General features: G+C 38.6%; 1 protein-coding gene across 14 annotated transcripts in view; it reads right to left on the minus strand.

Moving 5' to 3' along the window:
- The window catches only part of eya4 (EYA transcriptional coactivator and phosphatase 4), a 457,308-nt gene that overhangs the window by 81,082 nt on the left and 362,133 nt on the right, over window positions 1–14,093 (minus strand). For all 14 annotated transcript variants that reach the window (XM_063040405.1, XM_063040409.1, XM_063040403.1 and 11 more), the window contains one exon: window positions 9,477–9,560. In XM_063040405.1, coding sequence (XP_062896475.1) covers window positions 9,477–9,560 — 84 coding nt within the window. The remainder of the gene's footprint in view (window positions 1–9,476; window positions 9,561–14,093) is intronic.

Here is a 14,093-nt window from a genome sequence, read left to right on the forward strand (position 1 = left end):
GAATGGTAGGGCAGACAGCAGTCATACTGATATGGAGTGTCAGATTACATATAAAAACTGACAGAGAATGAGGCATCGAGGGTGTACCCTACAATGGCATCTACTCCTTAAAAGTAGCAACTATGATGTCCTTGGGAGATATGTGGGGATACCTTATGCAGTGCCGCAGATACTGCGGTTACAGGGCAGGGGAAGGATTCAACAAACCCATCATTACACTTTTACTGTTTGATGAGTGCCCTGGAGTCTACCAAATACAGAGCCTGGGTGACCGAATTCATCTGACATGGACCTGGGGCACAGAATCCTGGAGAATAAAATGAAAATAGGCCATGGGCCCAATTGAGTCGTGGACCAAAAAACCAGGGTTGGATTAATTGGATCTAAGTAGAGGGGATAAAAAGAGGGACAGAGAAGGGGCAGCCAGAGGGACAGAAAGGGGACAGTGAGAACAGGGGGAGGTAGTGACACAGATAGGAAGGGGCAGCTAATGGAACAGTGAAGCGACAGTGAGAGGGTCAGCGAGGTGGAAGTGAGTGGGATAGGGAAAAGGCAATGGCATAGACGGGGAGCGGGCCAGTGAGGGGCAGTGACTGAAGGGCGAGTGGTGTTGAATGGAGCAATGCAGAAATGATGAATGGAGCAGAGTGGCGGGGGGAGGGAACTGAGCAGTGAAAAGTCATTGAGGGAGTAGTGAGTCAGTGAGAGTGAATGAAGCAGGGCTAGAAATATCATTATTTGTTTATGTAGGATCATCAATAAAACACTTTGCTTAAGAATGCTTAGGATTCAAAGCATGTTGGAGCATCTAAGTGTTCAAGGGATTACTGCAGCATGGAACCGGTTTTTAACTGTAACTCTGATGCCTAACAAAGTTTGCAGAAGGATCTGTTGCTTTGCCGAAGTTCCAAAAGCAATACTACCTTTGGGACAGATGTTACAATAATAGCATTTCAAGCCAAAAGAGATTTCTCTCCTTTCAAAGTATTTGTGAAACATATTGAAGTTTTAGTGAATAACATCCACCCCTGTTTATAATTTGGCAATTCTTTGCAGAACTTTGCCAAGTCCTTTGACAAAACTTGAAGGGATAAAACATCAATGTTTGGCAATATCACGTAAACAACCCATTTGAGACATTTATTTTGCCGCCTTCTCTAGGCAGGGAATATATTTTCCCAAATGTGTTTATGCTAAAACGATGCAAGTGAAATAAATCAACGTGGCTTCCAAGATCTTTGTACGGGTTTACTGAGAAGTCTCTAAAAGGACAGTTTTAGTTCACGATTTGCAGACATGTCAAATGGTTTTAGCTATCTAACATCACAAAGCTGCATGTAATTTGTGCCTGAAACCTTTCCAACAGACTTGGAGAACCAGTGCATTGATATCACTTTCATTTATCACTTCCTACAGTACAACTTCAGCCACTGACAAAACCTGACTTAGAAAGTTCCCTACTGATCCCAGTGTCATAGTTACTACTCTTTCTGTGGGTTGCTAGCTGTTAATGTGATCTTGCCAGACCAAACAAAATTACTTCAGAAGCTCTATTTAAAAAAAACAGAACCTTCACAATGTGCCCTAGACAGAAACATTATTACATCTATTTACCTAATTATTGAAAAAACAAATGAAAGGAAAATATTCGAATGTTAGTAAAAGCTTTGCAGAACAAAGTGTGTCTACCAGTAACATTTTTCTATCAGTAATCTCACTACTTTTCTTTAACTGTCTGGTGATCATCAGGAACCATAACCTTGACTGTTTCAGTTTCAATTGTGAAACTGACAGGACTGGAAGAAGATTGCTGTTTTTGTGCCTAAGCAAATATTCTAAAATGTGTGATTTTGAAAGATGAAGCACACTTAATTGAAAAGAAAGCACAGATATTTGAGGGAGCATTTGAACATTTCCTGCCAACCAAATAACCCTGCACTTGATTCCTGCAGCCAACCACTTTTAAAATAATGGACATTGTTTTCCACAGCAATGTCGGCTATGTTACAAGTTCTCAGAACTCCAGGAATACTTTTCATGCTTCCCCTGAGAGCAGTTCCTCAATACAGGTGGAAATAGCTCCAGAAATCTGTCCAATATGTTTACATAGCTAAATAACTAGGGTGATGGTACTGGCCAGGGCAGGCTGAGAGCAGAGAAGGGAAACTGGAACAGAAGAAGTAGTAGAAATAATAGCCATCTTGCTCATTGTATCTCACTGGAAGGACAGCTTTCGAAGCTCTTCAGAGAATCACACACATAGATAACCTCCACTCTGACTGATTCAATTGATATATAATGCCAAAAGTGTACTGTGATGTTACAATGTCACAGGAAGCTTAAGCTAAACATGACAAAATTTAAATATTTAGTTAAAAATTAAAATAAGATCATGAGGTACAGGAATAGAATAAGGCCACTTGGCCCAATACCATCATGGTTGATCATCCTTCTGCAAAAAAATACATCTCCACTTGTGTATTTAATAAGTCAGTAATATTGTAAATATATTGTTTGATTAAGCATTCTTTGTTGTTTACATAATTCAATAAACGTTATATGTTAAAGTACATGAATGGCATATGTCATTACACCACCTCATCATAACTACGAGCCTTGCTAAAGGTAAAAATGAAACTAAGACGCTTTATTTCCAGCTTTGTGTTCTTCTTTCGATTAGTTATAACACTGGCAACGAGGAAGTTTTAAGTGAACCCGAGGCAACTACCTACCTGCTGAAGTGCAATGAGCTGTTAAGTTTAAAAAAAAAGCACAGAGAGACATTTAAGTTAAAAACTGTTCTTCGGAAGGGGAGAGATGATCGAGTTAAAAAAAAGGCAGAAATAGGATGAAATTCATAAACAGTGAGTACTGGATGATAACAATAATAAACGATGAGCAGAAATGGATGGTTATATCAGTGTGATGCATTAAATTGCACAAAAGATAGCTGGATATTGTAAATCGAATGAATTTTGAAGCAAAGGAAATAGCCAATGAAAGACAGGTGTCAGTTTTGCGGATTCCATTGCATGGAAAAGCATACAATTTGCTAAGGAGTTTGACTGCTCCAACCAAACCAGCCGAAATCAGCTTTGCAGATATTGTGAAAGTAATGCCGGAATATTTAGAACTGAAACCATTGTTGATTGCAGAATGCTTTAGGTTTCATAAGAGGAATCAAAAGGAAGGGGAGTCCATTTCAGTTTACAGTATGTGGCTGAATTGAAGAAATTATCAGAGCATGGCCAGTTCAGTAATGGGCTTAATGATGCACTTGGAGATCGTTTAGTTTGTGGAATCTCACAAGAAAGCATTCAAGAATAGCTCCTAACTGAATCACAACTCACATTTAAAAGAGCAGTTGAAATCACTGCATTTATGGAAACATCAGCCAGAGACACGACTGAGTTGCAGTCACAAAAGAAAGAGAGTATGAACAAAATTGCAATGTCTAAACAGAAAACTGCTTGGCCAAACAAATATACCAGACAAATGAAGGCAAAAAGGTGAAACTTGTAGAAAATGCAACAAAGTGGGACACGTACAAGGAGAATGTCAGGCAGACAAAAATAAATGGACTACACAGGGAAAAGATAAAGATTATAAGTCAATTTACAGTTTCAAATAGAGCACAAATCTGCATGCTGTTGATAAAAAATCTGATAATAATGAGAGTGACACAGGACTGGGTAGCCATGAGGTTTGTATTGTTAAAACTAACAAGAGACAACCAATATGGCTTACACCAGAAGTGAATAGCAAATTAATTAAAATGGCACTGACACTGGTTCAGCTGTTTCAGTCATTCCACAAAATTAGTTTGAACAGCATTTAAAAGATAAAGAAGCCTACAGATATCCAAGTAAGAACTTATACAGGAGAAAAGATAACTCCTGTGTGAATGACATTCATAACAGCGGGCTTGTATGTCATAAAAATAGGAGGGCCGGCATTGTGGGGGTCAGCATTTGCATGCCACATCCTCTGTAATTGAGTTAACTGAAAGTGAATTAAGAAAGGTACTGGATGATGCCACAGCAGTGTTCAAGGATAGCTTTGGGAAACTCAAGCATATCAAGGGTAAAATAGAATTAAATGAAAATGCTGGACCCAAGTTTTCCAAAGCCCATCTGGTTCTATATCATCCATGATATAATAGCTAGTGAGCTAGAGCACATGGAGGCTGATGGAATTATTTTCTAGGTTGAGTGGAGCCCATGGGCAATGCCGATGGTCCCAATAGCCGAGAAAGATGAGTATGTCAGAATCTGTGGTGATTTTAAGGTCACCATCAACTCAGTACTGAAAGTAGAATTCTTCGAGGAAATAACAAACAGGGTGCACAAAGGAGAGACACTGGATGTCATTTACTTAGATTTTCAGAAGGGATTTGATAGGTTGCCATACATGAGGCTGCTTAACAAGATAAAATCCTATAGTGTTACAGGAAAGATACTGGTTGGGTAGAGGAATGGCTAACAGGCAGGAGGCAGCAAATGGAAATAAAGGGGGCCTTTTCTGGTTGGCTGCCAATGATTTAGATAATGGAATTTGTGGCTTTGTGGCAAAGTTTGTGGATAATCTGAAGATAGGTGCAGGGGTAGGTAATCCTGAGGATACAATGTGATTGCAGCAAGATGTAATCAAATTGGTAGAATGGGGAGAAAAGTGGCAGATGGAATAAAGTGTTGGGAAATGTATGATAATGCAAAAGGAATAATAGCGCAGACTATTATCTAAATGGGGAGAAAATTCAAACATCAGAGGTGCAGAGGGACTTGGGAATCCTTGTGCAAGACTCCCAGAGGGTTAATTTACAGGTTGTGTCTCTGGAAAAGAACGCAAATGCAATGTTGCCATTTATTTCAAGGGCAATAAAATATAAAATCAAGGAGATAATGCTGAGGCTTGACGAGACACTGGTCAAGCAGCATTTGAATTACTGTCAACAGTTTTGGGCCCCATATCTCAGAAAGGATGTGTCATCATTGGAAAGAGTCCAAAGGAGGTTCACAAGGATGATTCCAGGAATGAAGAGGTAAACATATAAGGAGCATTTAGGCCTGTACTCATTGGAATTTAGAAAAATGGGGGGGCGGGGGGGGGAATCTCATTGAAACCTACCAAATGTTGAAAGGACTAGATAAGGTGGACGTGGAGAGAATGTTTCCTATGGTGGGGTATCCAGAACAAGAGGGCATAGCCTCAAAATTGAGGGGTGACCTTATAGAACAGAGGTAAGGAAGAATGTTTTTAGCCAGAGAGTAGTGAATCTGTGGAATGAAAAGTTCTATTTTAACTTCATCAGTCCACAGGACTTGTTTCCAAAATGCATCAGGCTTGTTTGGAGGTTCCTTTGAACCTTTTGAATAAAACTTTTTGGCCGCAATGAGCAAAGGTATGTTTGGAGAAAAAAGGGTGCAGGATTTCATGAATAGTACCCCTCTCCAACTGTTAAGCACAGGGGTGGATCGATCATGCTTTGGGCTTGCGTTGCAGCCAGTGGCATGGGGAACATTTACTGGTAAAGGGAAGAATGAATTCAATTAAATAACAGCAAATTCTGGAAGCAACATCACACTGTCTGTAAAAAAAGCCAAAGGTGTAAAGAGGATGGCTTCTACAACAGGATAATGAACCTAAGCACAACTCAAAATCCACAATGGACTACCTCAAGAGGCACAAGCTGAAGGTTTTGCCATGGCCCTCACAGTCCCTTGACCTAAACATCGAGAATCTGTTGATAGACCTCAAAAGAGCAGTGCATGCAAGACGGCCCAAGAATCTCACAGAGCTAGAAGCCTTTTGCAAGGAAGAATGGGTGAAAATCCCCCAAACAAGTCTTGAAAGACTCTTAGCTGGCTACAAAAAACGTTTACAAGCTGTGATACTTGCCAAAGGGGGTGTTACTAAGTACTGGCCATGCAGGGTGCCCAAACTTCTGCTTTGGGCCCTTTTCCTTTTTTGTTATTTTGAAACTGTAAAAGATGGAAATAAAAAAGTGTTCTTGCTTAAAATATTAAAGAAATGTGTCATCTTTAACTTTATGCCTTTTGGAAATCAGGTCATCTTTTACTCGCTCAGCTATTCACAGTAACAGAAATTTTGACTAGGGGTGTCCAAACTATTGCATGCCACTGTATATATAGTGTTGTTGTTGAGTGCCATCGAATCGTCGTTGTCTCATGGGGACCTTATGGATAGTATAGTTGTCTATAGGGGTACAGAAGTAGATTGCCAGGCGTTTCTTCTGAGCAGATATTGCAGCTGCCCAGTTTGAGACCCGGCTGGATTCAAACTCAGGACCATCTGTCTCCAAGTTGAGTGCTGATACCACTCCACCCCCAGCCGGCCCATGTACACTGTATAATTCAATTATATACAATGTATATAACTGTGCAAAAGTTTTAGACTATATTTATATAGCTAGGGTGCCAAAGACTTTTGCACAGTACTTCAGTAATTTTATGTATTGCACTATACTGCTGCTGCAAAAAAGAGTCTTCATGACATATGTGAGTGAAGATAAACCTGATTCCGATATGGGTCTCTATTGTGCACTGAGAGTGGGAAGGGGGCAGGGAGAGGGGAATCAAGTTTGGGAAAAGGGAAGGGAGGGACATTCTGTAATGATCAGTTAACCAATTGTTTGGAATCAAATGATCTTGCCTGGTGTCCCAGGGCTTGGTGTATCTGCACCAGCACTACCCCTGGCACTCCTTCTCTGCCACCTGTCCCACACACCTCCTGAGGTGATCCACCCTCACCATTCCCAACATCCTTTGCTTCCAACAAGCTTTGTGCCTGAACCAAAAATGTCAACAGATTTACAAACTTGATCTCTGCTCCACGTTGACAAATACAGCACTGTGCAAAAGCCTTAGGGCACGTGTGTGTGTGTGTGTGTGTGTGTGTGTGTGTGTGTGTGTGTGTGTGTGTGTGTATGTGTATGTGTGTAAACAGTACTGTGCAAAACTGTTTGGCAAATACAAAAAAATTCTGTAAGATGAAGATGCTTTCAAAAATAATGAAAAGTTTCTACGTATCAAAAAATTTACTATAAAGAACAGTAAACAGAGTAATCAAATCAATATTTGATGTGACCTTTAAAGTTGCATCAATTCTCTTAGGTAATATGTTGTGCAGTTTTATAAGAGAATCAGCTGGTAGATTGTTCTAAGTGTCTTGGAGAACTTGCCACAGTTCTTCTGCAGACTTTGGCTGTCTTGCTACTTCTGTCTCTCCAGGTAATCCCAGACTGCCCAGAGATGTTGAGATCAATACTCTGTGGAGGCTATCCTATCTGTTGCAAGCTCTTTGTTTTTCTTTTCATTGAAGATTCTTTATGACCTTGGCCATATGTTTGGGGTCATTGACCTGCTGAAGGATGAAGTTGGGATCGATCAGATGCCTCCCTGATGGTATTGCATGATGGATGAGAATTTGCTTGTACTTCTCAGCATTGAGGATTCCATTAATTCTGACCAGATCACCAACTCCATTTGTGGAAATGCAACCCCAAACCTGCAGGGAACCTCCACTGTACTTCACTACTGGCTGCAGACACTAAGCTATGTACTGCTCTCCAGCTCTTCTATGGACAATTTGCTTTGTGCCTGAACCAAAAATGTCAAGTTTTGACTCATCAGTTTAGAGCATTTGCTGCCATATGCTCTGCTTTTTGAAAAGTTTGATCAATTACTTATAACGATGATGCTGTTTGAAATGATTGGCTGTCAGCTTAATAACTTGTACACTACTGCTGATCAAAAGCCTGTTACTGTTGGTTTGAAGGGGAAAGCTATTGCTGTAATAGCTGGTATATTTTTTGTTTTATTAAATAAATTGGAGAGATAGAGTTAAAAGGTTTAATGTAGACTAGAAGTGCAGGATGTGGTTCTGTGTTAAGATGTCATTAATTGCCTTTTCAAAAACCTACTCTTCAGCACTCTAGCAACACACACAAAATGTCGGAGGAACTCAGCAGTCCTGCCGAAGGGTCTCAGTCTGAAACGTTAACTGTACTCTTTTCCATAGATGCTGCCTGGCCTGCTGTGTTTTTCCAGCATTTTGTGTGTGTTGCTTGGATTTCCAGCATCTGCAGATTTTCTCTTGTTTGCCTCCAGCACTCCAGATGGATAGAATGTAAATTTTGCTTGTTACTCACCTGGACAAAGTAATATTTGCCAGTTATTTTAGATCAAGCAGGCAGACATTGTTCAAGCTTAAGAAGAGAAAAATAACTTGTACTGAATGCAAAACCTATGTTTAAATGTAACAGGAGACTGCATTACGTAGTAAAAACAGCACTTCTTTCTGCATTAATTGACTGATTTAGACTTAAGAACTAGACAATAGACTTCATTTTATTATTATAAAAATAAAAGTCCTGGCAAAATCATTGACACATTGACCCCAATTGACCATTGCACAGATTTTCAGTATAAATCAGTAAAAATCTTATTATTCTGTCTGCTGTACTGACTGCAAAGTTCAAAAGTAGGCCTCAGTACAATAGTCTCTTTCAATAGTAGATGTTATTGGTTTGGTTTTCTGTTTAATGACAATGCTACAAAAGTAGAATACATGCTGAGTGATGGCTGAAAAGTCTATTTTCCACTTGCCAAAATTAATCCTCTGAAAGTCAGAAACACAGTTTGCTCAAGCAATTAAGTCAGGCAAATGGTCAACAAGCAAAAACCTTTTCTCTCTGACTGTAACTGCATATTATATCTAACAAATGATTTTTAAGATTAATATATTCATACCTTTCTAGTGTCCTTTTACTAGCACCCAACCAATTTTGCATTTTTAAAACTCAATAATTAATTTTTGTATTTTGCAGTACTTAAGATGAGATTGGCAATTCAAACATTTAAAAAATGAGCAGAAGTTACTATTTTAGAATGCATTAAAACAATAAAAAGGCAACATATCATAAATGTAACTATTTTGGCAATACATAATGTTTCCTGTACCTATTATTCCCTTTGTACATACAGTATTTGTACAGTTAGGGTCTTTTTAATGATCCCTGAACTTGTGTGATTTTACGGTCTTGTTGGCTTTTTTCCTCAAACATTAGGAAATACTACCATAAAAGGTATCATCAATAATAAATTTCATTAATGGTCACATTCAAAGCCACTTCAAGAACAGAAAACATTCAACATATGCTTCAGTTTTTGTCAAGGACTTTTTCAAAAGCAATGGCTTTTACTTTACTAAAAGCCTATAATAATACCCAACAGTATTCTAAGAAAATTAGTGTCTATCTGCTAGAGGAAGCAACAAAGTCCCACAAGCCAAATGAACAATGTTACACAACAAATATTCAGCATCATTTTGGAAAATACCCAATATAAAGTTAACCATTTAGGAGACATAGAAGGAAATCCCAACTTTTCCTATTAGTGCAAAAATCTTTGTCATGAATAATGAAAGCAAACTGCACGGTTGGCTTAATTTCTTACCTTACCATACTTTTGTGCATATGATCCTGTGAGCAAAGAATGAAAGATGATGATAGTCTCATCTAGATCCCAGACAAATACTCGCTGTAAATACAAAGATAATCAGTGAAATAATACTTACTTTACATTGCATTGCAAAATATTACCCTTTGGTGGAATAAGTTTTAAAGATGCAAATGAATGAACTTGACACTATGTATACTAATTATATTTCTCACATCAAAACAAAATGCCACAGACAACACTAAATAGAATTAAGTAAATTTAAAGGTTTGTTCACATAAATGAAATTTAAATCTTTAGAGATTTAATCGGGGGATGGGGGGAGGGGAAGGAATACAAGGTAGAAGGAAATTAGGTGAAGCCAGGTGAGGGGGATGGGGGAAGAGGGTATGAAGTGAGAAGCTGGGAGGTGATAGGAAGTAACAGTAGAGGGCTGAAGAAGAAGGAATCTGATAGGAGAGGAAGAGGAGAGGAGCTGGAAAGAGGATGGGTACCAGAGGGAGGTGATAGCAGGTTAGGAGAAGAGAATTGGTAAGAGGGGAGCCAGAGTGGGGAATGGAAGAAGGAGGAAAGGGGAGGAAGAAAATTACTGGAAGTTGGAGAAATCAATGTTTATGCTGTCAGATTGGAGGCTACCCAGACAGAATATGAGGTAACCTCATCATGTCAGAATGTGAGTGGGATTGGAATTAAAATGGTTGACCACCGGGAAACCCTACTTACTGCAGATTGTGTGAAGGTACTCAAGAATGTGATCGCGCACCTTCACTCCATCTGCAGTACCCAACATTCTATCAGCCTTCCTAATTACTTGTTTCACTTGAATACTTGCCTTTTGCAAATAATATTCTAGTTATTAGAATAGGATACCAGGAATTCTCTACATCTCAGTATGATTCAATCTTTTTTTTTAGATAAGATGCTTTTTAAAAATACTTCCTTTTTGAAAAAATTAAAATTTTTAACATCTCCCAAATTATTTCATATTCTATTTAGCAAACCTTTATCCAAAATACTCAAGTCCTCTTTTCACTTTGTAGCCTGATTTTGCCCTTTTCACAACTTCCTTTCCTATCTAATTTTGTTTAATCTCTTATGCTGTTCTTTCTGTTCCTTTTACTGATGAGTTATGCACTGATTTCCCTTCTAATTTTGAGTATTTTCGAAGTGCTCCTTCCCAGGCTGCTGCTGTAGTTTTTTTCTGATTGCCCTGATGATTCCCTCCCTTTCTTCAGCTGACAGTAAAACACAGCTTCAAGTGACTAATCATTGGTCACACTGATTAGATATCCTGATTACCCTGCCAGCCCAATGGAGATCTCACAGATGAAATCTGTTGAGAGTTTTGAAAAGATAATTGATTTTGAGGCAGGAGTTCAAATCCCACCATAGCAAATGGGGAATTTTATTTCAAGTAATTAAATAAATCTGGAATAAAAAGTCAGTTTCAATAATAGTTACCATGATACTATTGGATTATTATGTAAACTCAACTTGTTTATTAATATTCTTTAGGAAAGAAAATCTGGTTTTCTCATAAGTGACTTTAGAATTACTAAAGAGGTGATTCTTAACTGCTCTCTGAGATGATCTGGCAAGCATCTAAATCCAATACTAGTGCTTCCTCTCTCTCCATACTTGCTTCATAACCTGCTGATTTTTCCCAGCATTCTCTGCATTTATCACAGATTTCCAATATCTGCATATCTTTTTTGCTTTTCAATTAAGCTTCAGAGAGAAACCAATAATGCACAATAAATGACAGTCTTGCTGGTGACACCCCAATCCTCAAAATGAATAAACTAAACAAGAATACCTGCAATAAAATACTGAGCTTGTGTAATTGTACTGTGACCCACTTCAATGGTCCTAAAGCTGAATCATCTCTGGTAAAGTGGAGACTTTGCCTTGTGTAAATCAGAAAGGTCAGAAACAATGAGTTCAATGTGAAATTGCTCTCTGATTCTGGTTTAATTGCATATTTTTTTCCAGAGACTTCAATGTTCTAACCTCAATGTAAGCTGTACTGTCAAGACAGTATCAAATATGATTACAAAGGACATTGACAGGCTACAGCTACTAAAATAAAGATGACCACCTTTGGAACTTTCAAACAACTAGATAAAGAGATTCTTCTTTCCTTGTCATCACTGTCTCAAACTCCCATTACCACTCCTACCTGGTTATAATGGTTAGACGCTCCTACCGGAAATCAGGTGAGCATTCCTCGGGGAACAAATTGCCTGGCGGGGCATTTCGACCAGCAATTACAACCTAGTTATCTCATGCATCTGCTATGGGAGGGTTTGTGAGGGAACCTGTGTTTACTTCCATGAAACAGAAAGACCTATGTTGCTGAGATATAGAATGATTTCTGGATCTGAGCCCTAACTGGGATAGTTATCTGTGGGTTGAAATGTAAATTTAAAGGGATCAAAAATTTAAGTGCAAATTATATCCTTAAATGCCCCAGAGGTACTAATCTGAAAGGTAGCACCTCACGTAAGTGGCTGCTGTGTTGTGTTAAGACCACTCGGAGGGTATTGAGGCAACTAATATCTTTCAAATCAATGGTGATGGAGAAACAAAAAGCTTGGAAAGGTAGCAGATTTACTGCTTGCCCCATCGGCTATAAATTTACTCATACTGCCACAGGACAAATTGTGCATTTTAAGGTGATCGGGTTTTGGGAAGGAGGGGGAAGGGGACACAGCAGGACTCTTTATTTGAAAATAATTATACCTCCTTAGGAGACATGATGCAAAACCTCCAGTGTTTGTGTGTGAGATTAAATGGACAATTTTAAATAAAAAGGAAGCTAAGCTGCTTCATATCTTTAGACAACAAGTGAGGTAAATCAGTCCAATTCCAATTAAATTACACGATCCGGCTTTCTTAATACATAAGTGAGCTAAGGAAAGTATAAAAAGTTAGCCCTTGTTACAATTGCATCCATTCATGTCTTTGAAGTTCATACTTGATTTCTTTCTATGCCGAGGAACAATTTTAATTTATGTGCACAATTTCAGTGTTGGCATATATTTAACTGGAACTTACTTTCTTAGTATTGAAGTGAAACAGCAACATTCGGGAAAATGTAATGCATAGACATAAGTGCAAAATGCACAGCCCCATTACGACAATGTACTGACAAAATAATGAAAAAGTATTTCATTATACCAGAAAGTAATTTTTAAAGTCATGTTCCATAAACATGATGTCTCTTGAATAATAGGCTATTATGTTGCAATATTGCCATTGTGATATATATTTTGTTGCTTTGCTCACTTTACTTCCTTAAGTTGACACCAGCTCCTCTGAAAAGCATGTGACAATCCAAGCTCGCAGTGATAAATAGTTCAGTATAAACAGGCCTTAAATCTGACAGGCTCTTGGTCTTTTGGGATAATGATGATTGTAATGATGATGATAAGTGTACTTATAAAGCACTTTAACATGTCCAAACACCTTAATGTCTCACATCATTTATTTCTGAGATGCATCATTTCAGGTTCTGTTAGTTGACCCAGCTGGGAGAAATATCAGCAGGAAACAATTCAAACCAAACATTTTTAACTTGGTAAGTTGAACTTATACTCTGCACAGATAAAAATTTTTGGAAGTAATCCTATATTGTTATGTACAGTGATTTAAAAGTTGTAATTGTATCTCTCCCTTCCATATCATGATGCATTGAATACTCCTACAAGAAGTCTATGCCACCTTTGTTAGTGTTGATATTATGGAAGAGTCATTACACCTGTAGATGGCGCTGCAGCAGAGGACTGCGGTGTAGTGTAACATTCCTTCAAACTTTCTTTCATTCACCCTTCCCCTTTTTTTACATTCACTTCACTTTGTGAATATGTGTCCAATGACAATGTAGCAAACTGGGTGCATTACTGAGATAATTTTTTAAAAAAGTAATTTATCCTTTGCTGCTTGTTTTCACAATGTGTTCTTGAAACACAAACATGAGAAAGTCTGCAGATGCTGGAAATCCAAAGCAACATGCACAAAATGCTGGAGGAATTCAGTAGGCCAGGCAGCATTTATGGAGGAATTCAGTAGGCCAGGCAGCATTTATGGAAAAGAGTGAACAGTCGGTCTTGGCCTGAAATGTCGACTGTTTACTCTTTTCTATAGATGCTGCCTGGCCTGCTGAGTTCCTCCAGCATTTTGTGTTGTTCCCTATTCTACATTTGTTCAAGTTGTAAGTGTTTACCTCCATTCCATGCCTACCCTCCCACCTATAATAATGAGTCCTGTCAGGAAGCTTCCACGCAGTATCTAATTAACTTCTTGACTCAAGAATTTGCCTAGTGATTCATGTGCTGGCACAGCTGCAAATTCATCTGCTGTTCTTGCTGTGACTGCTGTCCTGCTGCTGTGTTAACAGTCTCCTCATCTCTTTTCCTGACAGAATCCTTTATTTTGTCAAGAAGTCATCCCATGAATTTAACAAAGGCAGGCAATTTGCCTAATCAAATCCCAGGACCTTGTCATCCTTTTCTAATTCATCCTTGTCTACCAATGCAATTAACTCCACTCATAGGTCTGATACTGCGATCTCCTTCACTCTTCTGTGGTTTCAACTCTAGGCCCCAGGACAAG

The sequence above is a fragment of the Mobula hypostoma genome, chromosome 2 (genome assembly GCF_963921235.1).
Source record: "Mobula hypostoma chromosome 2, sMobHyp1.1, whole genome shotgun sequence".
NCBI lineage: Eukaryota > Metazoa > Chordata > Chondrichthyes > Myliobatiformes > Myliobatidae > Mobula > Mobula hypostoma.